The 25,851-nt window shown below is 42.3% G+C and overlaps 1 protein-coding gene across 1 annotated transcript in view; it reads right to left on the minus strand.

Moving 5' to 3' along the window:
• The window catches only part of SCAPER (S-phase cyclin A associated protein in the ER), a 353,763-nt gene that overhangs the window by 57,060 nt on the left and 270,852 nt on the right, over positions 1-25,851 (minus strand). The window contains exons 24-25 of the mRNA XM_052659727.1: positions 24,691-24,923; positions 10,796-10,951 (exon numbers count right to left, since the gene is read on the minus strand). Of these exons, the coding sequence (XP_052515687.1) occupies positions 10,796-10,951; positions 24,691-24,923 (389 nt within the window). The remainder of the gene's footprint in view (positions 1-10,795; positions 10,952-24,690; positions 24,924-25,851) is intronic.

Here is a 25,851-nt window from a genome sequence, read left to right on the forward strand (position 1 = left end):
CTTCAGTATCACCTTCCCAGAGAAGCCTCCCCTGACCACTCCATGTACCCAAGTCATTCTGCTGTACTACTCGGCTCTATTTTCTCGCATCACTATCACTAGCTGAAATTAGCTTACTCATTTACTGGTTTGTCATCTTTTTCTCCTGTTAGACTGCGAGCTCCATAGAGTGAGTATTTTGTTCCCTATTGGATCCCTAATACCTTGATAAATGTCTGGCACACAAATGGTCAGTAGATAGCAATTAATAAAGATTTCCTAAAGCAATGGAAGAGAGAGAGACAGAGACAGAGAGAGGGAGAGAACTGGTTTCAGCAAGGTATACCGAAGGCATGAAGGACTTGGATGTCTCCTTCTTACCTTATGGGGAGAAGAGCGTGTGACATGGGCAACTCTTCTTTGTATGTTAAGAATGGGTGCAGGAAATGGAGCCCTGGCGTAGGTCCTTAGTACACACTGGTATTTGCTAACGCTGCCAGTCATGGCTATCTCCCAGCTTCTTATTTTGTTTCTAGCCCAGGTGGTAGGTGCCCAAAGGGGAGCTGCTAGGATATCTAGTCTCTCTCTTTAAGGGAATCTTTACATTTGAAGACATACTCAGGACAAAGATATAGTGAATTAGAAGTAGACAGATATCAAGTCATAGGTATAAATAGTAGGGGCTTTCTCACATTTCTGAAGCAAGTATTTTTTAATTTTTATTTTTATTCAATTAGATAGGATAGGATTGGATTGTGAAAAGACAGAAGTTAAAAATAATAAAGGTTGGGGTCCTAAAATCTGTTCATATGACTAGAATCATGAGAAGCATAAGGTAATCAGGAGGAAAAAAAAAGCCAACTTTGGATGAAAGCCAATGAGCTTAGAATCTGACATATTAAATATCAGTTCCTGGAAGAAATTGCACGTAGGAATTCCAACAGGAAATGTCTATCAGGGCCTTGTTTATGAATACAGTTTATGCCTTAATTTTACTAGCTTCTGGCTTAACTTACTTTTCCCTATTATCTTTTATTATAATTCTTTTGTTTTTTAAAATTAATTTAAAAAATTTTTAATTGGAGGCTAATTACAATATTGTGGTGGTTTTTGCCATACATTCACATGAATCAGCCATGGGTGTACATGTGTTCCCCATCCTGACCCTCCCTCCCACCTCCCTCCCCATCCCATCCCTCAGGGTCATCCCAGTGCACCAGCCCTGAGCACCCTGCCTTATGCATCAAACCTGGACTGGCAATCTACTGCACATATGAATAAAAAGACACACATACTTTGTAACCCAACTCAATTCTTTTTGGAACAGGGTGGGGTATAATAAATACATATATAAAAGCTACCTTGGGCAGGAGGTCAGGCTGACAGACATGTTAGTCCCTGTCTGCCCCCTTCCTTGTCCCACTCTTTGAAGAAGAATTAGCAAATTCATGTTTATAATGTGAGGAAACAGACATTGAGAAGCTAAAGAATCTGTCACGTGTCACAGAGCTAGGAGAGCAGGACCAGCATTCATATTTCTCTGACTCCCAAAGCCATGCTCTTCAACACAACTCTATAAAAGGATCTTCCTCTTGAGATCCTGATCCCCAGAGTCCTAGAATCAGTGCGGGTTTAGCTGCAAGTGTATCCCAGACAGATTCTGCTATGCTGAGTCTGGTGAGCCTGCATACATACTGACAGAATTCCTTCATCATATCCTATCTCCTCTGCGAGTCGTAGCCAGTGAAGGCTGCCCCTAAATGCTGGCCCTGTGGGTCAGGCCCAGACAGCCCCCTTTTTCTGGGATAGTGCCTAGCACACAGTAGACACACATTCTGTCCTTACAAGTCAACTATGGCTTTATTACCAGCTGGGATAGATCTCTTAGAAATCTCTCTAATAACATTTGCTTAATTGTGAATATAGAGACAGTCCAGAGATTCCTGTATTCTTCTCACTTTCCAAACCTGAAGGATGAGGATGGTCACTCTTCCTTGTAAGTCTAGAGGCTGTAATGACCCCATGGACAGTGTGAGGATTGCTGGGAGATAACTCATGAGGTGCCCTTCACCTGGGGCACGTAAATGGTATTCTAACAAATGTTATTTCCTTTAGTTTCACTTGCTTAATTCTATTGTATTTACTTCAATTCCCATCTCCCAGTACTAACAAGCCTTTTTTCCGAGGGCAGTGGCTAAAGATACCAAGAGAAGGGTGATAACAGTGAGCATGAGAGTGCAAAGAGGAAGGAGTACAGATGAGAACAGGACGCTGGGGAACACTGGTCTCCAGGGCAGGCCGGAACGTGGCAGCCTGCGTGTCTCAAACACGGCCACAGCAGTATTTCTGGTATCATGTGCTCTTCTAGAACCTTCGTATTCCCCACAAAGAGATGAAGTCTATTTCTCTCCCCTTGGAAGCTGGGTGGGACTCTGTCGCTGCTTTGCTGAAGAGAACTCAGTGGTGGGATACTGCGTGACCCCTGACCTAGGTCATAAAACATGACATGGTTTCTACTTGGCTCTCTGCTTTGTCAGGATGCTCCTCCTATGAGCCTGTCACCATGCTGTGAGGAAGCCCAAGTTGGCCTGTGCAGAGAGACCACAGGGAAAGGCCCCTAGCAAACAGTGAGCAGGAGCGTGCAGAATCGAGAGGACGCAGGTGGGAGCAGACCTGTGCGAACAAGCACAAAGATGATCCCAACCTCCAGTCTCCACCTCCCACCTGAGGCCCAGACCCCGTGAAACAAAGAAAGTCATTCTCCCTGTGTCTGATGGAATTCCCGACACACAGAATCTGTGAGATGAACAGACCGTTGTCCCATGTCAGTAAGTTCTGGGGTAATCTATTACATAGCCACAGTAACTGGAACAAGAAGAAAAGCAAAGGAGAGTGTGTGGTAGGGTGAGGCCGGAGAAGGGTGGGGTTAGAAGAGTCTGAACGTTGCCAAGCAGTAAGCAAGACTAGTACTAGCAGGCAGCGTTAGGGGGACACATTACAGCTTGGCATAAGGAGAGGCTTTTAAAGCGTTAAAACTGCCCAGTGACTGAATAGGCTCCCCCAGTTCCCTGTCAATGAAGATACTCGAATATACACTGAGAAAGGTTATTGAAGAGATACAAATCTGAACCAAAGACTGGGATCAGGTGACTGTAAGATTCCTTCCAGTCCATGGAACACGACAGCAGGTTAGAGCTGGGTCACAAGGAAGACAGATGAGACAGAGGTGACATCTGGCGTCTGATGCCTGGGACACCGGCGACACCATACATGAAAAGAGAAACCATGAGGGACTGAAAAAGACTCTTTTCCATTCCTCTCATCTCTTGCCCAGATGAGTGTTAATGGGCTTTCCCACTGTCTGTGACCGCTCCCCTACATTTTCACATGAAACTTCCAAATATGGTCCTCAGTAGGTCACTGCCCCAATTAAAGGCTTTTAAAAGAGATCTATTTATTCACTTGGCGGCATGTGGGATTTTTAGCTGCAGCATGTGAACTCTTGTGTTCTGTTGTGTTAGTCGCTCCGTCGTGTCCGATTCTTTGTGACTGAGGGATTCTCCAAGGCAAGAATACTGGAGTGGGGTTGCCATTTCCTTCTCCACGGGATCTTCCCAACCCAGGGATCGAACCCGGGTCTCCCACGTTGTGGGCAGATTCTTTACTGACCGAGGCACCAGGGAAGTCCTAGTTGTGAACTCTGAGCCATGGCATATGGGATCTGTTAACAGTTTCCCGACTGGGATCAAACTGTGGCCTCCTGCACTGGGAATGTGCAGTCTTAACCACTGGACCACCAGGGAAATCCCCTGATCAAAGGACTTTAGTGACGCCACTGTCACCACCACATTCAGCAGGTCATTTTATATATCACACAGTATTTTCATATTTATTATCTCACTTGAACATCATAACAGCCTGGGAGGTACTAGGATCACTACACACATCTCAAAATCCAGTGAAAGCACGTACTCAGTTCATTCTTCATATTTTTTTGCTTTGATGTTTTTGCTTATGCTATTTTCTTTGTCCAGGTTTTTCTCAACTCTAAATGTTCCAATCCTTTTTAACTTTCAAGGCCCAGATTAAATTTTAGTTGCTCTAGAAAACAGTTGATTCCTGCAACTAAGAGTGGTCTCTCCCTCCTCTGAACTCTGTCAATGATGACATGATGATCCAATACGTATCAAGCAATTACTATGTGCCAAGCAGCATGTTGAGTGCCTTCTCTATGTTATTGCCTATCTTCTGTATTGCTCTCTACCTTATACCACGGATATCTGTATACACCTCCTCTTTACTAGCTTACCAGCTCCTTGAGGATATGATCAATGTCTGAGTCATTTTTGTTTTCTCCCAAGTCTAGCACGGGGCCTGGCACAGAGCAAGCACTATATAAATATTTGTCTAATGAATGAATGAATAATTCAGGCAGGCAGAGTTAAAGTTTACCTTTGCTCGAACAAATGGTTTTCAAGCACCCTTAAACACTTGAGAAGCACTCATTTATATCCACATAATTAATGGGCTAAATTACAAATCATTCTTATCTTTTTAAGACCCAGGTTTCTAGGGACCTTGGCTAGAATCTGTTTTGTCAGTGTCGTTTACAGATGTAAAAGTGGAAAACCACAAATACACATATTAACAGACTTCTTTTTATGCAAAAATATTGTAGAATTCAGAACAGTCTTTTCCAACCAATCAGAATTAGCTAGTTTTCACAAGTTTCTCTCTTTCATCTGTGCGGTCATAAAGACTGTAAACTGTTTCACTTTGAATCCCACTACTTCTTGGCCCACCTGCTATACGACTTTGCATAGTTATGAATTTAGAAATGATCGCTGACTAAGTGAAAAACCTGTGTTGGTTGCCACATGTAATTACTCATTATGGTTCTGATTCCATTAGTTCAGCCAAGGAGCCAGCACCTTAAGGGCACCGTAGGGAGCCTCAGCCAAGTATGGCAGTTGAGTCACTGCCCCAAGATTTGAAAAGTATCCTCTTTTCTTTACTTCTTGTAGGCCCAAGAATGGAAAACTGACAACAGTAAAGGCTAAACAGGCATTTCAGAAAGTTGTATTACAGATTGTTGAAGTTTGTTGAAGTGATCAAGAAATTATAGCTGGTGAAAAATTCCCATATTAAAATTCTGACGTATTCCTAATATAAAATCAATCCTTTTCACCCGAAGATTGCAATTTCAATTTTAGCTAAAGAAATAGAAGTTATTGTCTAAAACCAAGCCCTGGTACAAAAATAATCAGTTAGTATTTCCCCCACCCACACTGAAGCAGAGATTAACAGAGTACATTCTGACACCTAAATTGTCTTTCACAAAACCTAGGAAAAAATTAGAAGATTAAGGGCACAATAGGAGGGGAGAGCAAAGGCAGACCTGCTATAATCACCACCACAAAGGCCAGCCACTGGCAGACTGCAGAGTGTTTACTCAAAGCCCTGTGCTATCCATCAGTGTCCGTAATTATCTCAGGTCTGCCAGTTCACAAGAGGCAATTTTTGAAGGCTTCTCTGGCTCCCCTTTGTCTCTTACTCCTGTTGGTCACAAAAGGGCTTTGAGGACAAGCCTCGCTTGACACTCTGGCTCTGGCTGGCTTCTCCACACAGCCCAAATGGAATTATGTGAATTACTCCAATAGAACAACCACCACGCTAACTTTCTCCCCAGGCACGGCTATGACCGTGTGCCAAAACCCTGTTGAAGTGCTTTCAACAGGCCACTGTAGTTCACAATTTAGAAATACAATTTCTATGAAGATATAGGAAGTAGTACAAAATGGTCTGTAACTATTAGAGGTAAACAAATCAGAAGAGACAGGAAAACTCTCTGTATTCCTGTAGCTCGGCAGTGCTCAGGAAATGCTGGAAGATGGAAAGACAAGAGGAAGAAAAGCGGTGAGAGATCATTCTTCTCTCTGTCTCAGAAGCAGATTATACTGATACTGCTAAGAATTTCTTAGGTAAATTGAGCCAGGGAACTACCTGGACCTGCTTTCATAAGAAGGCCTACTAATAGAAATCTGCTGAGTAACTGAGGTTGGGAAAGGAAATTATACTGGGAAAAAATAGATTAAGAATTCTTAAAAACTACTAGAAACATCACTTTGCTGACAAAGGTCCATATAGTCAAAGCTATGGTTTTTCCAGTAGTCATGTATGGATGTGGCAGTTGGACCCTAAAGAAGGTTGACTGCCAAAGAATTGATGCTTTCAAACTGCAGTGCTGGAGAACTCTTGAGAGTCCCTTGGACTGCAAGCAGATCAACCTAGTCAATCCTACAGGAAATAAACCTGGAATTTCAGTGTAAGAAGTGGTGCTGAAGCTCCAATACTTTGGCCATCTGATGCGAAGAGCTGATTCATTGGAAAAGTCCCTGATGCTGGGAAAGATTTAAGGCAAAAAGAGAAGGGGGTGACAGAGGATGAGATAGTTGGATGGTATCACTGACTCAATGGACGTGAGTTTGAGGAAACTCAGAGAGATAGTGAAGGACAGGGAAGCCTGGTGTGCTGCAGTTCATGGGGTTGCAGAGTCAGACATGACTGAGTGATTGAACAACAACAACAAAAAACTACTAAGGGTTAATCACTGACTTATTTAAAATCCAGTTGAATATGTACATATAAATAATTATACTTCATTTTATGAGCATACACACAACACATGTGTGTGTGTATGCATGCTAAGTTGCTTCAGTTGTGTTGGACACTTTGCGACCCCATGGACTGTAGCCTGCCAAGCTCCTCTGTCTATGGGATTTTCCAGGCAAGAATACTGGAATGGGTTGCCATGCCCTCCTCTTCAGGGGATCTTCCTGACCCAGGGATTGAACCCTCATCTCCTGTGTCTCCTGCACTGGTAGGTAGGTTCTTCACCAGTAGTGTCACCTGGGAAGCCCATACACACACACACACACACACACACACACACACACACACACACACACGGACTATCGTTTTATATATAAACTTCAAGCACACACACCTACATGCACACATGCACACACACTCACACTCTGGTCTGCTTGGATAATCTTAGGCATGTCTAGAATCACGGAAAATGGTGGTGTATATCCTATAATTTGGAGACCATCTCATCTACCGCTCAAAAATTTCATCAGAAACCTGGGAGTCATTCTGGATTCCTCATTTCCTTTTATCCTCCCATGTTATTAAGCTTTATGTCATTTCACTTACATTTATTCTGTATCCTCACTGTATCTGTTCCTCTCTGTTTTCACTGTCTCCATGGGTCCTCAACATTTAAAAAGCCTACTCCTAAGGCAAGGGTCGGAGAAGGCAATGGCACCCCACTCCAGTACTCTTGCCTGGAAAATCCCATGGATGGAGGAGCCTGGTAGGCTGCAGTCCATGGGGTCTCAAAGAGCTGGACACGACTGAGCGACTTCACTTTCACTTTTCACTTTCATGCAACCCACTCCAGTGTTCTTGCCTGGAGAATCCCAGGGACGGGGGAGCCTGGTGGGCTGCCGTCTATGAGGTCGCACAGAGTCAGACACGACTGAAGTGACTTACCAGCAGCAGCAAGGCAAAGGTGGGATGATTTGAGAGAATAGCATTGAAACATGTATATTATCATATGTGAAACAGATCGCCAGTACAGGTTTGTTGCATGAGACAGGGTGCTCGGGGCTGGTGCACTGGGATGACCCTGAGGGATGGGATGGGGAGGGAGGGGGGAGGGGGGTTCAGGATGGGGAACACATGTACACCCATGGCTGATTCATGTCAATGTATGGCAAAACCACTACAATACTGTAAAGTAATTAGCATCCAATTGAAATGAATAAACTAAAAAAATAAAATAAAAAGCCTACTCCTTCTAGTGGGCTCAAGCCTACTAGACTCAAGCCATTTCAGCCATTTCTATACTTTTCAGGAGTGATCATCCTATACCGGAAATGTGAACATTTATGGAGCTCACTGAATATCTAATCTCCTGCCACCCTTCACAGTCACCCTATTATAAACCACATCAAACTGAACATGAGACAATGTCTTCTATATCCATAACTCCTGGTTTGGGTTGTCCCCCAAACAGACCCTGAAACAAAGATATGGTTGTATGATGTTTACCTGTGAGGAAGTAGAGAAGGAAAAGAGGGCAGGGAGAAAAGTCAATCAAATATGTGTTAATGAACAGGTTACCACTCTCCAAGGGGCCCCTTGGAGAGATTGTAAGGAACACACTTCAGGATTGTCCCATTGAGGGTTGGTGGAGCTGGGATGTTATCTACCAATTTATTGGTGGAGAGTGATTCCTGGGTGTTAATTCTCCTGTACTTCTAGCAAACAGCTACTTGTCCAGAGAACATCCCCAGGTAGTGAAACACAGGAAGTCACTGGCAGGTGACTGCCTAGGAGGCCGCAGGTACCAATAACACCTGCTATATCACACAGTACCCTGATGCCCTTTCTCCCAAATGGATTCTTCACTCCACTTGTCTTCTGGATCCTTTACGATTTAGGTCACTGTAGCCCTTCTTGACCTCCTCTGGAAGGGCTTTATTTCCTTTGCTGTGCACCCTCTCTTCTGCTGCAGCTATTACACTGTAGCTGTTAATTCACAAGTCTGACCCTCTGACAGACTCTGGGCTCCCTGAGGAGCTTCAGTACATAGCTTGGAGTCTGGCCCAGGGCAGATGTTCAGTCAATGTCTACTAAACAAGGACATGTTTGTGTGTGTTAAACAGAAGAGGATGCTGTCCTCCACATATGTAATTGAGAAAGTCTTCAAAGAAACAAACTGTATGCTCCCATATTCTGAATAATATAAAGGCATGTGTGTAAGAGGGAACACCAGCGGAGGAGCCTTGGGTCCTAATTCAAATTATTTTGGCTCAGCTGCTTTCCCTATGAGTGGCTATGAATGACCTTTAAGCTTCTTTCAAGTCCCACAGATTTTAAGTGACTGAATCCATGTGTAAGGGAATGCTGATGCCCACAAACTACACAACAGCTCATATATGGAAATGTTTATGTGTGTGATATTCACTCAGATTCAAGGGAAGAGTACAGATGACAAAGACTTGAGATGCTGGCAGGTTTATAATGGCATGTACATGAAAGAGCCAGTGTTGGAAGGGTCTTCTGGGTGAGAGGATCCCTCCCAGGGAGTGGCCAGGCTACTGCACAGAGCGAGTTGGGCAGCATGGCGGCCTCTAAGCTGGCAGGTGCCAATGCCCTGGATGGATCCCCGTTACTGTTGCCCCCAGAACTTACCTGGGTCACAGACCTACAAATAGCCCCTTCCTGAGTGCTCATCAAGTCCCTGGAAGGTAGGCTCTGGACACATTTCTAGAGGGAACAGACTAAGTGTAATAGTGACTAAAGGCCATGCTTGACTTCCTTGACACTCAGTCTTAATCTTCCTAGAAATGTGATGGGGGCTGGAGGGACTGGGTAAGAATAAGAAAGAATAGGTGGTTATCAAGGTCCTATGTAGAACAGACCAACACATGTTGAGGAAGTTAATTTCTGAAAACAAATTCTCTTTTAAAATATTCTGAATAGAGACATTAGCACTGTGGTACACTGAATATGGCTGTATAAGATTTCTTTAAGTAATCAGACTTCATTAGCTTCAAATAGTTTCTTTCTTGATAAATCCCCACATATACACATATGCATATACATATATATACTTGTCTGTGTATACACAGATATATGTATGGGCTTCTCTGGTAGCTCAGCTGGAGACCCAGGTTTGATTCCTGGGTAGGGAAGATCCCCTGGAGAAGGGTTAGGCTACTCATTCCAGTATTCTTGGGCTTCCCTGGTGGCTCAGAGGGTAAAGACTCTGCCTGCAATGCGGGAGACCTGGGTTTGATCCCTGGGTTGGGAAGATTCCCCTGGAGGAAGGCATGGCAACCTACTCCAGTATTCTTGCCTGGAGAATCCCTATGGACAAAGAGGAGCATGGCGGGCTACAGTCCATGGGGTCGCAAAGAGTCGGACACGACTGAGCAACTAAGCACAGCACAGCATATATATATATATATAATCTATTTAGATTTTAATTGTAAGAAAATTATTTTACTGAGCATCCTCAATATGTCTGAGGGATATGTCATATTAACACTGAGTCACTACTGTAAACGATTCGTAACTTGGTAGGTGGGTAGAGAAAAGAACACGAGGTGGTTACCGTCTCTGTTAGAAAATTACTGCTTTTGAGGACAGTGCACAGGATGGGGTGGGGGGTTTAGAGAGCCAACCAGGCTACTCGTAGTTCCTGGTACACTGGCTATAATCATGCCCGTGGGGCATGAGTGACTTCACGGAGTTATTGCTTTTGGATGGCTCCTCTCTTATTCATAGAGACACCTTGGAAGAAGGAACAAAGGGGAAAATAAAGAACCTAGCAGGCTGTAACTGAAAGCATGTGATGGTCAGGGCACTGTGAGGCTGTGCCGTGTTATGCTGAGGATCGGACTTGATTGGTCTAGGTTTTGTTACTGACCTCCTGACTCAAGGAAATCACTTGATTCCTCTGGATCTCAGTGGAAGAGGGACTGGATGGTCTCTTATAGAAATTATAGATAAGTGAATGACACCAACAAGAAAAATAGGCCCTGACAGGAGCTTGTAGCCAGGGAAAATTAGAAACATTCGACAAGTCTCGGTATGGGAAGCCAATAAGGCCAGAGGTAGCACAAACAGGAAAAGAGGCCGAGATGACCATGCACATCCCTAGGAAACCACTCCAGAACGAGCAAAGTCCAAGAGATGTTTCAAAAGTTGAGTCCAGACTGACATCGAGTCGAGGCCTTACCTTCCAGTGACAGCAAAGCAGAGCGTGCACATTCCCTGTAAGAGTCCTGCGGCATGCTGCAGAAACGCAGCCATCTTGGGATTCTCATCCACGGGGCCTTGCACCGAGAGGAAGCAGCCACAAAGCTTGTCGATCAGACCGATGTGCACCACGTAGCTAGATGTGGGGACAAATATGTGTTACCAATGTGCATAGCCTGGTAACATCTTTCCCTTCAAAAAGTGAAAGTGAAAGTTGCTCAAGTCATGTCCGACTCTGCCACCCCATGGACGGTAGCCTCCCAGGCTCCTCTGTCCATGAATTCTCCAGGCTAGAACACTGGAGTGAGTAGCCATTCTCCTCTCCAGGCATCTTCCCAACCCAGGGATTGAACCCAGGTCTCTCGCATTGCAGGCAGATTCTTTACTGGCTGAGCCACCAGGGAAGCCCTCACCTTCAAAGAGAAACCTTAATAAACACAGGCTTAGGCCTTTCTAACAAGCAAATGACAACACAGATTTGAGTACAATATCTTAAGCAACTATTTCCTTAGATTTATCCCTGAATAATCAGTTATTTCAATGAATGGTTCTGTTTACTTCTGTTGGCTACTCTAATATTATTTTCTTCAAGAAAGAGATTATCTGATCATCCTCACCAGTCTAGAGTCTGACAATAACTGAAATGATTTATACGGATTTCTATACTCTTGAAAAGGAATACTTCTTAAGCTCCTACTAAGGAGCTAAATTCACTAGAATGCAAGGATTCAGGATGATGCTACTCAGGCACTCTTGTTATAACCTAAACTTCCAATGCCACTGTAGATTCTCTACTTTTTAAAACCTTATCACCATTAAGAGTATAACAAGCAGCAAGAATCCAATTGCCCTCTGTTATGAAAAGTACCAGTTCTGAGAGTTGACAATATCACTTAAGAAGTTACTCTCATCTTTTCAGTCTATTAAACAGTGTTCTAGAACTGTTTATTAACCCAGATCAACAATAGTAGCTCTTAGTCCACAAAGCAGAAATAACTGCAAACATCTGAAGACTATGAAGTACCTTGCAGATATACCAGCCTTAGTGTAGAGATTTTATACCAATTCAGTGCTACTGCATTCACATATATGAAAAGTGAAGGACTCTGAATATAGCAGTTCTGAAAATCAACACATACAATCTTTCAGTGATATGTGCAAAGGAACTGATGCTTCTGCTTGTAAGTGCCCTAAAATCCCTACCACTATTCATTTACTAACACATTTCTTTTGTAAAAGGAAGGAGAATCTGATGAATAATTTATGTTGGTAGCCTCTTTTAAGTTTACTGTTTACAAGGCATAAAATAATGTTCCCTTTCTCTTTTTATGTTAGGAAATATATTCATCTGGTTACTGATCATCTCCCATAGTTTTAAAATTGGAAAATATGCAATGATGACCACCAGCCCTATTATCTTATTATAAAGGAAAATGACATATTGACATATTGAACCCTAGTCCCACAAGTTACTGGATGACCATGGGCAAATTACCTTGCCCTTCTTAGTCTGTTTTCTTTTTGATATAACAGTGTTAGTAGAAGGTTCTTGTGATAAGTGACTGATAAGCTAATACATGCAAAGAACTTGATATATTTTATTATTAGTTTTATTGTCACTAGTAGTAATAATGGCAGTATTGTAAAAACAGATGCATGCATACTTACTAGTCATAAATACAATGAGAAATTAACACAACACAAAATACCATTTCACAAATATTAGACTGATAAAGGGGCTTAAAAATCACTAAGTATGTTAACATAAAACACTGATAAGGATATGAGGAAATGGGACTCCTATCCTTTACTAATGGGAAGTGTACTCTTTGGAGAACAATTTGATGCTGCTTGGTAAAGTTGAACATGGATTTATCATAGGATTCAAAATTCTTACTGTAGGCATATGCACTTGAGAAACTCACATACAGGTGCAAAAGAAGCTTATACAAGGATATTCACTGTATCACTGCTTCAAATAGTGAAAAAATAGAAACTACTGACCTCAAATAGGTGTACAAACTGGGAATTTATTCATTTAAAAAAATGTCTAGAGCAGTTAAGATGAACTAATCAGAATTATACGCATCAACATAAATAAATCTCAACATGTTATGTGAAAATAGAAATTGAGAGAATTGTATGATAGCATTTATGTAAATTTTGTATGGTTACATACAAAACCAGAAATGTTTGTTTATTTATTATATGAATATATTAAAAAATATATATATACTATACACATATATATTACACACACTTATACACAAATAATCTAAAAAATGCATGGGAACTATATACACATACTCTAACTCTCTCTCAAGAGATAAATCACTGTGCAAGAGAAAGGGATGTAGATGGGGAGTTAGCTGTACCTGCCACATTTGATTTCTTACCAGCATGAAAAAAGATCTAAGACAATATGGAAAAATGTTATCAGTTACTGAAAAATGACGTCAAGTTGGTACATAGGTATTGATAATTTTGTAAGGTATAGGTTGATACACTACATAAATTCATAGAAAATTTAAATATTTTTGAAGAGAATAATGACAAACTGAAAGAGCATTTGAAACCTGTAAGATAAGGGTTAATGTTTTATTTCCCAGGTTTATTGAGATACAGTTAATATACACATCCTTTAAGGTATACAATGTGATGATTTGTGTATTGATTACAAAATATTACTGTTTTCTAGTTTCACACCACTGATCAGAGAAGATACTTGACATAATTTCTATGTTTTTGGATTGTTGAGACTTCTTTTGTGGCATAACATAGGATTCATCCTTGAAAATGTTCCATGTGTGTTTGAGAGCAATATATATTTTGCGGCTGTTGGATGGAGTGCTCTATATATGTCTGTTAAGTCCTTTTGGCCTAAGTGCTGTTTAAATCTGCTGTTTCCTTATTGATTTCCTGTCTGGAAGATCTATCTATTATTGTTGGGTGTTTCTTCTTGCTGTGTAGTTGCCAAGTCATGTCTGACTCTTTTGCAGCCTCATGGACTGTAGCCTGCCTGGCTCCTTGTCCACGGGGTTTCCCAGGCAAGAACACTGGAGTGGATTGTCATTTCCTTCTCCAGGAATTTATTGTCGAGAGTGGGGTATTAATGTCCCCACATATTACTGTATTGTTGTTCTCCTTTTAGTTCTGTTAGTATCAGTTTTATATATTTAGGGGCTCCAACACTGGATGCATAAATAATTACTTACTGTCATATCTTTGGTGGATTGACCCCTCTATCATTATATAATGATCTTGTCTCTTTTAACCATTTTTAGCTTAAAATCTACCCTTCCTTTCTTCTGGTTACCGTTTCTCTGAAATACTTACACCCCTTTGCTTTCAGTCTTTGTGTCTTTAAAGCTAAAATGAGTCTCTTACAGTCAGCATGTTGTTGGATATTGTTTTTATCCTTCAGCCACTCTGTGTCTTTTGATTGGAGAATTTAATCCATTTGCCCTTAAAGTAATTACTGGCTACTAATGGCACCCCACTCCAGTCCTCTTGCCTGGAAAATCCCATGGACGGAGGAGCCTGGTAGGCTGCAGTCCATGGGGTCGCCAAGAGTCGGACACGACTGAGCGACTTCACTTTCACTTTTCACTTTCATATATTGGTGAAGGAAATGGCAGCCCACTCCAGTGTTCTTGCTTGGAGAATCCCAGGGATGGGGGAGCCTGGTGGGCTGCCGTCTATGGGGTCGCACAGAGTTGGACACGACTGAAGTGACTTAGCAATAAGGACTTACTATTGGTATTTCACTAATTATTTTCTGTTTTTTAGCCCCCTCGACCTGTGTTCCCTCTCTTGCTGTCTTCTTTTGTGATCTGATGACTTTTTGGGACAGTATGCTTTGACTTCTTTATATTAAGTGTATCTACTATAGGTTTTTCTTTGGGAAATGTACTTCTTGCATTCTGTTTTTTAAATTAGTTAATTTTAATTGGAGAATAATTTACAATATTGTGGTGGTTTTTGCCATACATTGACATGAATCAGCCACGGGTGCACATGTGTCCCCCATCCTGAACCCCCCTCCCACCTCCCTCCCCTCTGGGTTGTCCCAGAGCACTGACTTTGAGTGCCCTGCTTCATGCATCAAACTTGCACTGGCCATCTGTTTCACATATAGTAACATACATGTTTCAATGCTATTGTCTCATATCATCCCACCTTCACCTTCTCCCATGTAGTCCAAAAGTCTGTTCTCTATATCTGTGTTTCTTTCACTGCCTTGAAAGAGGCACATGAACCCCAATGTTCACTGCAGCACTGTTTACAATAGCCAGGACATGGAAGCAACCTAGGTGTCCACTGGCAGATGAATGATGGACAAGGAAGCTGTGGTGCATATTACATTCTGTTTTAAGTTGGTAAGTTCGACAACATACAGAAAATTTATGCAGTTGTCCCTTAGTATCTGTGGGGGATTGGTCCCAGGACCTGCTGTGGATACCAAAATTCATAGATGCACAAGTCCCATCACTGGGACTCCATATCCTTGGTTCTGCACCTGCAGACTCAACCAACTACAGATTGTGTGGCACTACAGTTATTTATTAAAATAAAAACTTACATGTAAGTGGACATGCACATTTCAGACCTGTGTTGTTTAAAAGTCAACTGTGCTTTTGCTTCTCCTTCCTCATATTTCAGGTTATTCATGTTACAGTTTACATGTTTTTATAGTGTTTATTCAATAACAAATTTCTGTGGTTATGGTTACATCTATTACATTTGATTTTTAACTTCCAAACTAGCTTGTAAGTGAATTTTATGTATCACCATTATAATACCAGAGATCTGATTTTGATTATATAGTTAGCATTACCAGTGAGTATTACACATCCATATGTTTTTATCTTATTAATTATCACCGTTTTCTTTAAACCTGAAGAATGCCCTATAGTATTTCTTGTAAGGGAGGTCTAGTGGTGATGACCTTCCTCTGTTTCTTTTGTTTGAGAAAATCTTTATTTCTCCTTCATTCCTGAAGGACAGCATTGCTGACTACAGCATTCTTGGTTGGCAGTTTTTTCTTCAATATTCTGAAAGCCTGTGCCATAGGCTGGGCTTCTTGATCAGGCTGCTGGCTGTGCTCTGATATTAAGCAAGATTGCTGGCTGGGCTCTCTGGTTGGGAGCGGTCTCCAGTTGTACATCATAGATGGGTGGGTCTAGAAACTGTCTCTGTGATTGAGAAGAATTTTGTCTGGGCTTCATTATAGGGTGGGGCTGCAGGCTATGCTCTGTAGTTGAGTATGGGACCATAGCTGGGTTCTGAGGTTTCCCAAGGTTACTCTTCAGTCTTCCTGGTTATGTGGGGTCAGAGGCTGAGCTCAACAGTTGGACACGGCTGCTGGCTTGACGCCCTGCCTGAGCAGGGCTGTAGTTTGGACTTTGCAGCTGCTTAGGTTCCATAGTTGACCTTCCTGGATGCTCAGAAATGAAGGCAATGGTGAGCAAGAAGGCACAGATGATGACCTGCTTTCCTGCCCAGGTTGCATGGTAGAACAAGCTCTGTAGCTGGTACAGCCTGGGGACCCAAGCAGCAGAACTGCCAACTGAATTCCCTGACCAGATGGGGCTACAGCTCAACTTCATATATGGGCAGAGCTGCTGCCTGGGATCTCTGCTTGGGCACCACGGTAGCCAGGAGCACAGTCCACCAAGATCTGAGTGCTGAAGCACCACGCTCCCCTGTTCTATTTGCTCTCCACTGGTCAGGCCCTGCAGATTCCCCCAGTAATCTTTGTTAGGTGAGACCAAAGTGGAAGTGTCCCACAATGCTGGGGGAGCTAGATGTCCATTTGGGCTCCTTCTTAGTACTGGAGAAACCACAGGCTTGTGGGGAGGCCTGCATACAGCACTGCGCTGGCCTGTGGGAGCACAGTGAGCAGCTGCTCCTCTTACCCTTCTAATGAGGTACTTCTTGGTCTCTGAGGTCCAGTAAGAGATGCTTCAGGCTTACCCACTTTCTTTATTCTGAGTTTTCACAGTGGTTCTTGTCTATGCATAGTTACTATCTGGGCTTCTAGTGAGGCCATCTGTTTGATGGCACAATAAGTTCACAAACAATGAATGAAGACCTTGTAAATGGAGCATTTACCACAGGGAATCAACACTGATCCTGACAAATAGGAGTATCATCTACAGCACTGGAATCCATTTCATAGTACAAGATGGCTGGCTGTTCTTTAGTATATTCCACCCATATCTCAGAAAAGTTCTGGAGGCCAAAAAAGCCAAGATTAAGGTGCCAGCAGGGTTGGATTCCTCTGAGGCTGCTCTTTTTGATTTCCAGATGGCTGTCTTCTTGCTACCTCTTCATATGGTTGCTCCTCATGCAGGTGCCTAATGATCTTATCATGTATCAAGAGCTTTTACAACTAAAAAAGTCAAGACCTCCAATAGGAAAATGGGCAAGTACATGAATAGGCAACTCACAAAAGACTGTCTGAGCCGCCAAGAAAGTCCTATTAAAATGGCCAGTGAACATTTAAAAATGTGCAGTATCATCACTAATATATAGAAATGAAACATTTTCACCTCCCAGTCTGGCTAAGACTCAAAAGAATGATGCTATTCAACACTGTCTAGGCTGAAGGTACAAGGACATACTCACATGTAATCTCTCAGTTCAGTTCAGTCGCTCAGTCGTGTCCGACTCTTTGCGACCCCATGAATCGCAGCACGCCAGGCCTCCCTGTCCATCACAAACTCCTGGAGTTCACCCAAACTCATGTTCATCGAGTTGGTGATGCCATCTAGCCATCTCATCCTCTGTTGTCCCCTTCTCCTCCTGCCCCCAATCCCTCCCAGCATCAGGGTCTTTTCCAATGAGTCAACTCTTCGCATGAGGTGGCCAAAGTATTGGAGTTTCAGCTTCAGCATCATTCCTTCCAAAGAAATCCCAGGACTGATCTCCTTTAGAATGGACTGGCTGGATCTCCTTGCAATCCAAGGGACTCTCAAGAGCCTTCTCCGACACCACAGTTCAAAAGCATCGATTCTTTGGTGCTCAGCCTTCTTCACAGTCCAACTCTTACATCCATACATGACCACTAGAAAAACCATAGCCTTGACTAGATGGAACTTTGCTGGCAAAGTAATATCTCTGATTTTGAATATGCTGCCTGGGTTGGTCATAACTTTCCTTCCAAGGAGTAAGCGTCTTTTAATTTCATGGCTGCAATCACCATCTGCAGTGATTTTAGAGCCCAGAAAAATGAAGTCTGACACTGTTTCCACTGTTTCCCCATCTATTTCCCATGTAGTGATGGGACCGGATGCCATGATCTTCGTTTTCTGAATGTTGAGCTTTAAGCCAACTTTTCCACTCTCCTCTTTCAGTTTCATCAAGAGGCTTTTTAGTTCCTCTTCACTTTCTGCCATAAGGGTGGTGTCATCTGCATATCTGAGGTTATTGATATTTCTCCCGGCAATCTTGATTCCAGCTTGTGCTTCTTCCAGCCCAGTGTTTCTCATGATGTACTCTGCATAGAAGTGAAATAAGCAGGGTGACAATATACAGCCTTAGCGTACTGTTGTTCCATGTCCAGTTCTAACTGTTGCTTCCTGACCTGCATATAGGTTTCTCAAGAGGCAGGTCAGGTGGTCTGGTATTCCCATCTCTTGAAGAATTTTCCACATTTTATTGTGGTCCACACAGTCAAAGGCTTTGGCATAGTCAATAAAGCAGAAATAGATGTTTTTCTGGAACTCTCTTGCTTTTTCCATGATCCAGTGGATGCTGGGAATTTGATCTCTCCATGTAGGACAATTTGGCAGTTTGTATCAAAATCCTTAATACACATTTTTTGACCCCAAATTATACTTCCCAAAGTTTAATAGAAAACAATAATCAATTATAGGGAAAGATATTATTTACGGTGTTATCTATAATAGTAAAATACTAGATAAACCTATTTAAGTAATAGGTCACCTGAAGCAAATCACCTTGGGCTTCCCAGGTAGCATTAATGGTAAAGAAGTGCCAATGCAGGAGATATAAGAGGTGTGGGTTTGTTCCCTGGGTCGGGAAGATCCCCTGGAGGAGGGCATGGCAACCTACTCCAGTATTCTTGCCTAGAGAATTCTTGTGGGCAGAGGGGTGAGGCTACAGTCCATAGGGTCACAAAGAGTTGGACATGACTGAAATGACTTAGCACACATGCACAAGCAAATCATTGCCACATAATTAAATACTTGGAAAGCCAGTAGAAAGTCATTTGCAAGTTTCTGTTGATTTGGAATAAAAGAAATGAAAAAAGTATGACATAAAAAACTATGTGTAAGTATTACAATTTGTTTTCATAAAATAACCACATATATGTACACCAAAACCAAAATTAAAACCAGTGATTATCTTTGGGTGGTGGGATTAAAGACAATGCTTGTGTATTAAAAAATGCATTGTGATCTTCTATGTCTTCCAAATTGTTGCAGGAACTCCTATAGCACAATGGTAAAAATACAAATAATTCAATTAAAAATAGACAAAACACCTAAATAGACATTTTACCAAAGAACAGAATCAAACGGCCAGCAGATATAGGAAAAGATGTTCACCATCATTAATCATCAGGGATATACAAATCAAAACCCCAATGACATACTCCCTAATACCTGTTAAGACAGTTATTATAAAAAACAAACAAAAAAGAAATCCTAAAAACCAGGAAATAATATTGGCAGGATGTAGAGAGAAAAGTGAAACTTTGTACACTGCCGGTGGGAAAGTGTATTTGTATAGTCACTGTGAAAAACAGTGCGGCATTCCTCAAGAGATTACAAACAGAAACACCATATGATCTATCAATTCCACTTCCGGGTATTATTGTGAAGGAAATCAATCACTATCTTAAAGAGATACTTGCACTCTCATGTTCACTGCAGCATTATCCAGAGCAGCTAAGTGTCCCTCCTCAGATGAATGGATAAAGAAAAGTGGTAAAGCTGTGGCTCAGCTGGTAAAGAATGCACCTGCAATGCAGGAAGATACCCTGGAGGCTACCCACTCCAGCACTCATGGGCCTCCCTGTTGGCTTAGATGGTTAAGAATCTGCCTGCAATGTGGGTGACCTGGGTTCACTCCCTGGGTTGGGAAGATCCCCTGGAGGACGGCATGGCAACCCACTCCAGTATTCTTGCCTGGAGAATCTTCATGGACAAAGGAGCCTGGCAGGCTAGAGTCCACAAGTTCGCAAACAGCTGGACACAACTGAGCGACTAAGTACACACACTCAGATGGCTCAGTGGTAAGGAATCCGCCTACCAATGCAGGAGATGCAAGAGACATTGGTTTGATCCCTGGGTGGAGGAGCAAATGGCAACCGATTCCAGTAATTTTGCCTGGAAAATTCCACAGAGTTGCACACAGCTGAGCACACCTGCAAAGTGGTGTGTGTGTGTATAAAATGAAATATTATTCAGCCATAAAAAAGAAGGAAATCCTGCAATTTGTAACAATATGGGTTGCCCTTGAAGGCATTATGCTAAGTGAAATAAGTTAGACAGTTAAAGGGCAAATACTGTGTGGAATCTGAAAGAGTTGAATTCTCAGAAATAGTAGAATGCTTGCTGCCCAATGCTGGGGGTGGGTAGGGGAAATGGGGAGATGTTGGTTAAAGGGTACAAACTGACATTTATAAGATGAGTAGGTTCTAGGACTGTAACATACAGCATAGGGACTGCAAGCTACAGCACTGTACTACATACTTGAAAGCTGCTAAACAGTAGCTCTTAAATGTTTCAATATACACACATACACGCAAAAGGTAATTATGTAAGATGATGGAGGTGTTAACTAACAGTTACTGTGGTTATCATTTTGCCCTACATATACGTGTAACAAATCATCACGTTGTACATCTTAAACTTACACAACGCTATATATGTCCACCTATATCTCAATAAAGCCAGGAAAAAAACCAAATTGCAGAGCTTCAGGACTGATGCATTTCCTGGGCAAATTTCAAACCAGTGTTTTTTTCACATTGCAATCTGCTTCTATCCTATACATAATACTGCTTTCCTAGAACTATGATAAACACATGAAATTACCAACATTTGCATCTTACAAAAAAATTCGAATGTTTTACAGCCAAAAGATATTATCTGGATATTCTGTTCAAGTTTTTTTTTTAATTTGTTTTTGTATCCCAGGACCCTGTAAAGTGTCTGGCATAAAGTGAGTACAAGTGGCAATATTTTGAGGTGATAGATATTTCTGAGGATCCCTTAGGGCTAGGAACTGGACTGAATCATCTAAAATAAGGAGAATAAATACTGTTATTACCTCATCTCGGATAGACACCCCCTTGCCTCTTCCATGCCAGATAAGGAGAGAAAAGAGACATATGTCAGAATGATGTACCCTTTTCCAGCTCTACCTTAGTGGTACAGGCAAGAGAACAGTGCCAAAAACTGTGTTGGAACCCTTCCCTCACAACTTTACAATGCTAGAGATTTATGAACTGACAAAAAAGGCCCAGGTTGTAGCAGGGAGTGGAGTGAGATTTCCTGTCAGTTCATATTCGAGAAGGTGAGAAAGAAAGCATGAAACTATTTACACATATTGTGTTTGCTTCACTAGGAAGATCTGAGATAAAGTTTGTGGTCCTACACATAGGGATCATCAAGCCAGCTAACAATGCATTATCCACAAGAAAACACTATTTACCAAAAGTGGTTCAAGCCAGATAGAGTGACATTGTTTTGCTCTGAAGCACTGTAATTGCCTATCATCCTTTTTAAGTTACATGAATTATTTGGTTTGGCAGATCATCACTGTTATCTCCCCCCCCCCCCCAATAACCTGTTTTCTTAATGAAGGATCTGGTAACTATAATAATAAGTGTAAAAATGTAGGTACTTTCTCCTGGAAGGCCCACTGGAATTGCACTAAATCACAGGTGGGCCTTCTGCCTCACTGTAGCCGAGGCATGTAGCTGAGTTGTCTGGATGACAAGAATGCAGGGCCGCTGCATCACACAGTAGCCCAAGGGAGGATGCTGGGCATTTATCAGCAGGGAGGGCCAGGTTCTACAGACCAAAAGGACATGGGGAAATTGAATGAGATCAAGCAACAGAGAGAAAGGCCAGGGAGGGTCAAAGTCAAGTGCTGCATGATAAATGGTTTGTGCACCCAAAGGGCCTGCCTAGTACCCTCGAGCAATAAATACGCTTGGGGAGAGAGGGCAGGCGGCTGCAAGGGACAAGTTAACAAAGTAATCAAGGGTAAGAAAGATCCTGAATGAAACAACTGTTTCCAAGAAAGCACTACAAGAGACCAGGTGAAATTTATGAACTGAGAAAGAAGCGAATGCAGAAGAGGGCATTCTCTTTCTCCTATTAACCTACTATAAGCTTCAAAAAGTAACAAATTGCATGGGTTTTGGGAGTCAGAGATCAGTGCAGATCACAGAGGAGTTTCTGCTAGGTGGGACAGGTAATTGATTAACACCAGATGGAATCTTGGGAAATTAAATGTCCTCTCTGATTCCAGATTCACCAGGGAAAAAGAATTCAAATGTCAGAGTAGGAATAAATTTCCCCGGAGAAAAGGTGACCGTGGAAGGAAGCAGGGTTGATGGTGAACAGGTGTTCGAAATAGCCACCTTTGTGTAGTGGAAAATATACAGCTGTTGGAAGTCCAGATAGACCTGAGTTCCAGTCTCAATTCTCCTACTTAAATTTTAAACTTATTCATTACATAACCTTTAACCCCACTGAGCAATTTCCTTACCTACAAAGTTTGAACAACAGAGTGGTTCCAAACAGAAAAAGGAGTACGTCAAGGCTGTATATTGTCATCCTGCTCATTTAACGTATATGCAGAGCACATCATGAGAAACACTGGGTTGGATGAAGCACAAACTGGAATCAAGATTGCCAGGAGAAATATCAATAACCTCAGATATGCAGATGACACCACCGTTATGGTAGAAAGAGAAGAGAAACTAAAGAGCCTCTCGATGAACATGAAAGAGGAGAGTGAAAAAGTTGGCTTAAAGTTCAACATTCATAAAACGAAGATCATGGCATCTGGTCCCATCGCTTCATGGCAAATAGATGGGAAAACAATGGAAACAGTGACAAACTTTATTTTGGGGGGAACTCCAAAATCACTGCAGATGGTGACTGCAGCCATGAAATTAAAAGATACTCCTTGGAAGAAAAGTTATGACCAACCTAGATAGCATATTCAAAAGCAGAGACATTACTTTGCCAACAAAAGTCCGTCTAGTCAAGGCTATGGTTTTCCCAGAATTGATGCTTTTGAACTGTGGCGTTGGAGAAGACTCTTGAGAGTCCCTTGGACTGCAAGGAGGTCCAACCAGTCCATCCTAAAGGAAATCAGTCTTGAGTATTCATTGGAAGGACTGACGCTGAAGCTGAAACTCCAGTACTTTGGCCACCTGATGCAAAGAAATGACTCATTTGCTAAGACCCTGATGCTGGGAAAGATTGAAGGTGGGAGGAGAATGGGATGACAGAGGATAAGATGGTTGGATGGCATCACTGACTCAATGGACTTGAGTTTGAGGAAACTCCGGGAGTTGGTGATGGACAGGGAGGCCTGGCATGCTGCAGTCCATGGGGATGCAAGGAGCTGGACACAACTGAGCGACTGAACTGAACTGAACAAAGTCTGAATTAGAAATCCTACACTTACAGGGCTGCAAAGCCTCTACTACAATACCTTACTCTCCTTCATTGATCACAGCCTTGCATAACTCAACAAAGCTATAAGCCATGCCTCGCAGGGGCACCAAAGACGGACAGGTCATAGTGGAGTGTGTGCAAGCTAAGTCGCTTCAGTCGTGTCCAGTTCTTTGTGATCCTTTGGACTGTAGCCCACCAGGCTCCTCTGTCCATGGGATTCTCCAGGCAAGAATAATGGAGTGTGTTGCCAAGTCCTTCTCCAGGGGATCTTCCAGACCCAGGGATGAAACCCACATCTCATTATGTCTCTGCACTGCAGGCAGGTTCTTTACCAATAGCATCACCTGGGGCACAACTACAGAGGATCCAGAGGATATCATTGTCCTCTAGAGTTTCTACACTTTCTGTGTGAGTGCTAAGTCACTTCAGTTACGTCAGACTTTTTGCGACTCTCTGGACTGTAGTCCACCAGGCTCCTTTGTCTGTGGGATTCTCCAGGCAAGAATACTGGAGTGGGTTGCCATGCCCTCCTCCAGGAAATCTTCCCAACCCAGCGACTGAACCCTTGTCTCTGGCATCCCCAGGAGTGGCAGGCTGGTTCTTTACTACTAGTGCCACCTGGGAAGCCCCTAAAAGATTCTTCCTTTCCACACCGGGAGTCAAGAGTTCTTTGTCATAGTGGAGAGTTCTGATAAAATGAGGTTACCAATTCAATGCACGAGTTTGAGCAAACTCCGGGATACAGTGAAGGACAATGAAGCCTGCCATACTGCAGTCCATGGGGTTGCAAAGAGTCAGACACAACTTAGCAACTAAACAACAGCATAATACGTTACTAATAATGGGTGCGACAATTAATGACAGCTATTCTGAGTACTTAAAATCTGAAAAAATTTATAAGGAGAGATGACCTGAGATAGGGGAATTCTTAGAAATTCTTTGAGTTGGAAAGAGTTGACAGCAAAAACAGTTAAATTCTAATTCTAATACTGAATATTAAATACCAAGAATGACAGATGAGCTTTAACTATACTGCTTTTCCTTAATAGGACTTTTCTTCTCTCTACAAAATGTGGTATATTTTCTATCAGGAATTTTTGGATGGTGTGAAAACAATTGCCATCACATGGGCCCTGAGACTTAAAATTATTTTAAAATAATTTTTTTAAACAAACAAGTTTTAAGAAATCTAGAAACTTACCTGATGAGGTCCTGAACTCGACTGTTAAAAGCATCACCTTGTGAGGGTTTGCTTTTCATTTCCTGTGTTGATATTTTTGGTGTAGTTGGCTGGCTGTTTCCATCTGGTCGACTGGCAATCAGGCAGCCAAAAACCGCAGCACTGACTTTGAGAAGTCCAGTTGTCAAGCCTTCGAAAACTTGCTTATTTGTATTTCTTCCCAAAATAGCAGTATTTTCATCTGGAACATAAACCTAGATGGAAAAAATACAGTATTGTATTTCAATAAAACCACCAAAAATGAACAGAGATGATACGGAAAATTTCTGGAATCATAAATAATTTTGAAATTCTAGAAGTGCTATTTGAATGCTTGAGTACTGGTTCTAAAGTCAGACTGTCAGTTCAAATCTCAATTTTGCCCCTAGTAGCTAGGTGTCCTTGGGCAGGTCGCTACTTCCAATTTTCAATTTTCTCATAAAACAGGGATAATGACATTACCGATAACAGAGGGTTCTTGTGAGGACTAAATGAGCTAATAACATAAAATGCTTATCTCATCCTAAGCATATAATAAGCACTCAATAAATATTACTTATTTAACTGAATAAAGTATTAAAAATTTGTATAAACTCAGAAAACAAGCCAACTAGTTAATTGATAGCACTGTTATGGGAAGCACACCCTGACTGAAACCATCCATCCTGGTCAGGCACCACAGTAACCATGTGTGTGAGTTATTTTACAACAGGAGGTCCCGGTCAGGAGCACAGAACTAATAAGCAAGCACTAACCAGAAGAGTTCAGGAAAGGTCAAAAAGAGACACCATGTGTCCAACCGCCTCCCAGAATCCTTCTTGCTGGCATCCATCTTGGCCAAGCAATGCGTGTGTCATTAGGAAGGACTCTGAGTCAGAATGCCTGGCCAAAGACAACCCAGAGACTAATCCCACCACCACAAAACCCGAGACTGCGAGCCACATGGCAGAGCAGTCCCCCTGGGTTCCCTTACCCTCCTGCTCTCCTTGGGTCTCCCTTCCCAATAAAGTCTCTTGTTTTGTCAGCACATGTCTCCTCAGACAGTTCATTTCTGAGTGTTAGACAAGAGCCCACCCTTGGGCCCTGGAAGGTGTCCCCCTTCCCACAATAGCTCTGTTTCCTGTCAAAGTAGATTTTTAAAAC

Source organism: Budorcas taxicolor, chromosome 21, assembly GCF_023091745.1.
Source record: "Budorcas taxicolor isolate Tak-1 chromosome 21, Takin1.1, whole genome shotgun sequence".
In the NCBI taxonomy this organism is placed as follows: domain Eukaryota; kingdom Metazoa; phylum Chordata; class Mammalia; order Artiodactyla; family Bovidae; genus Budorcas; species Budorcas taxicolor.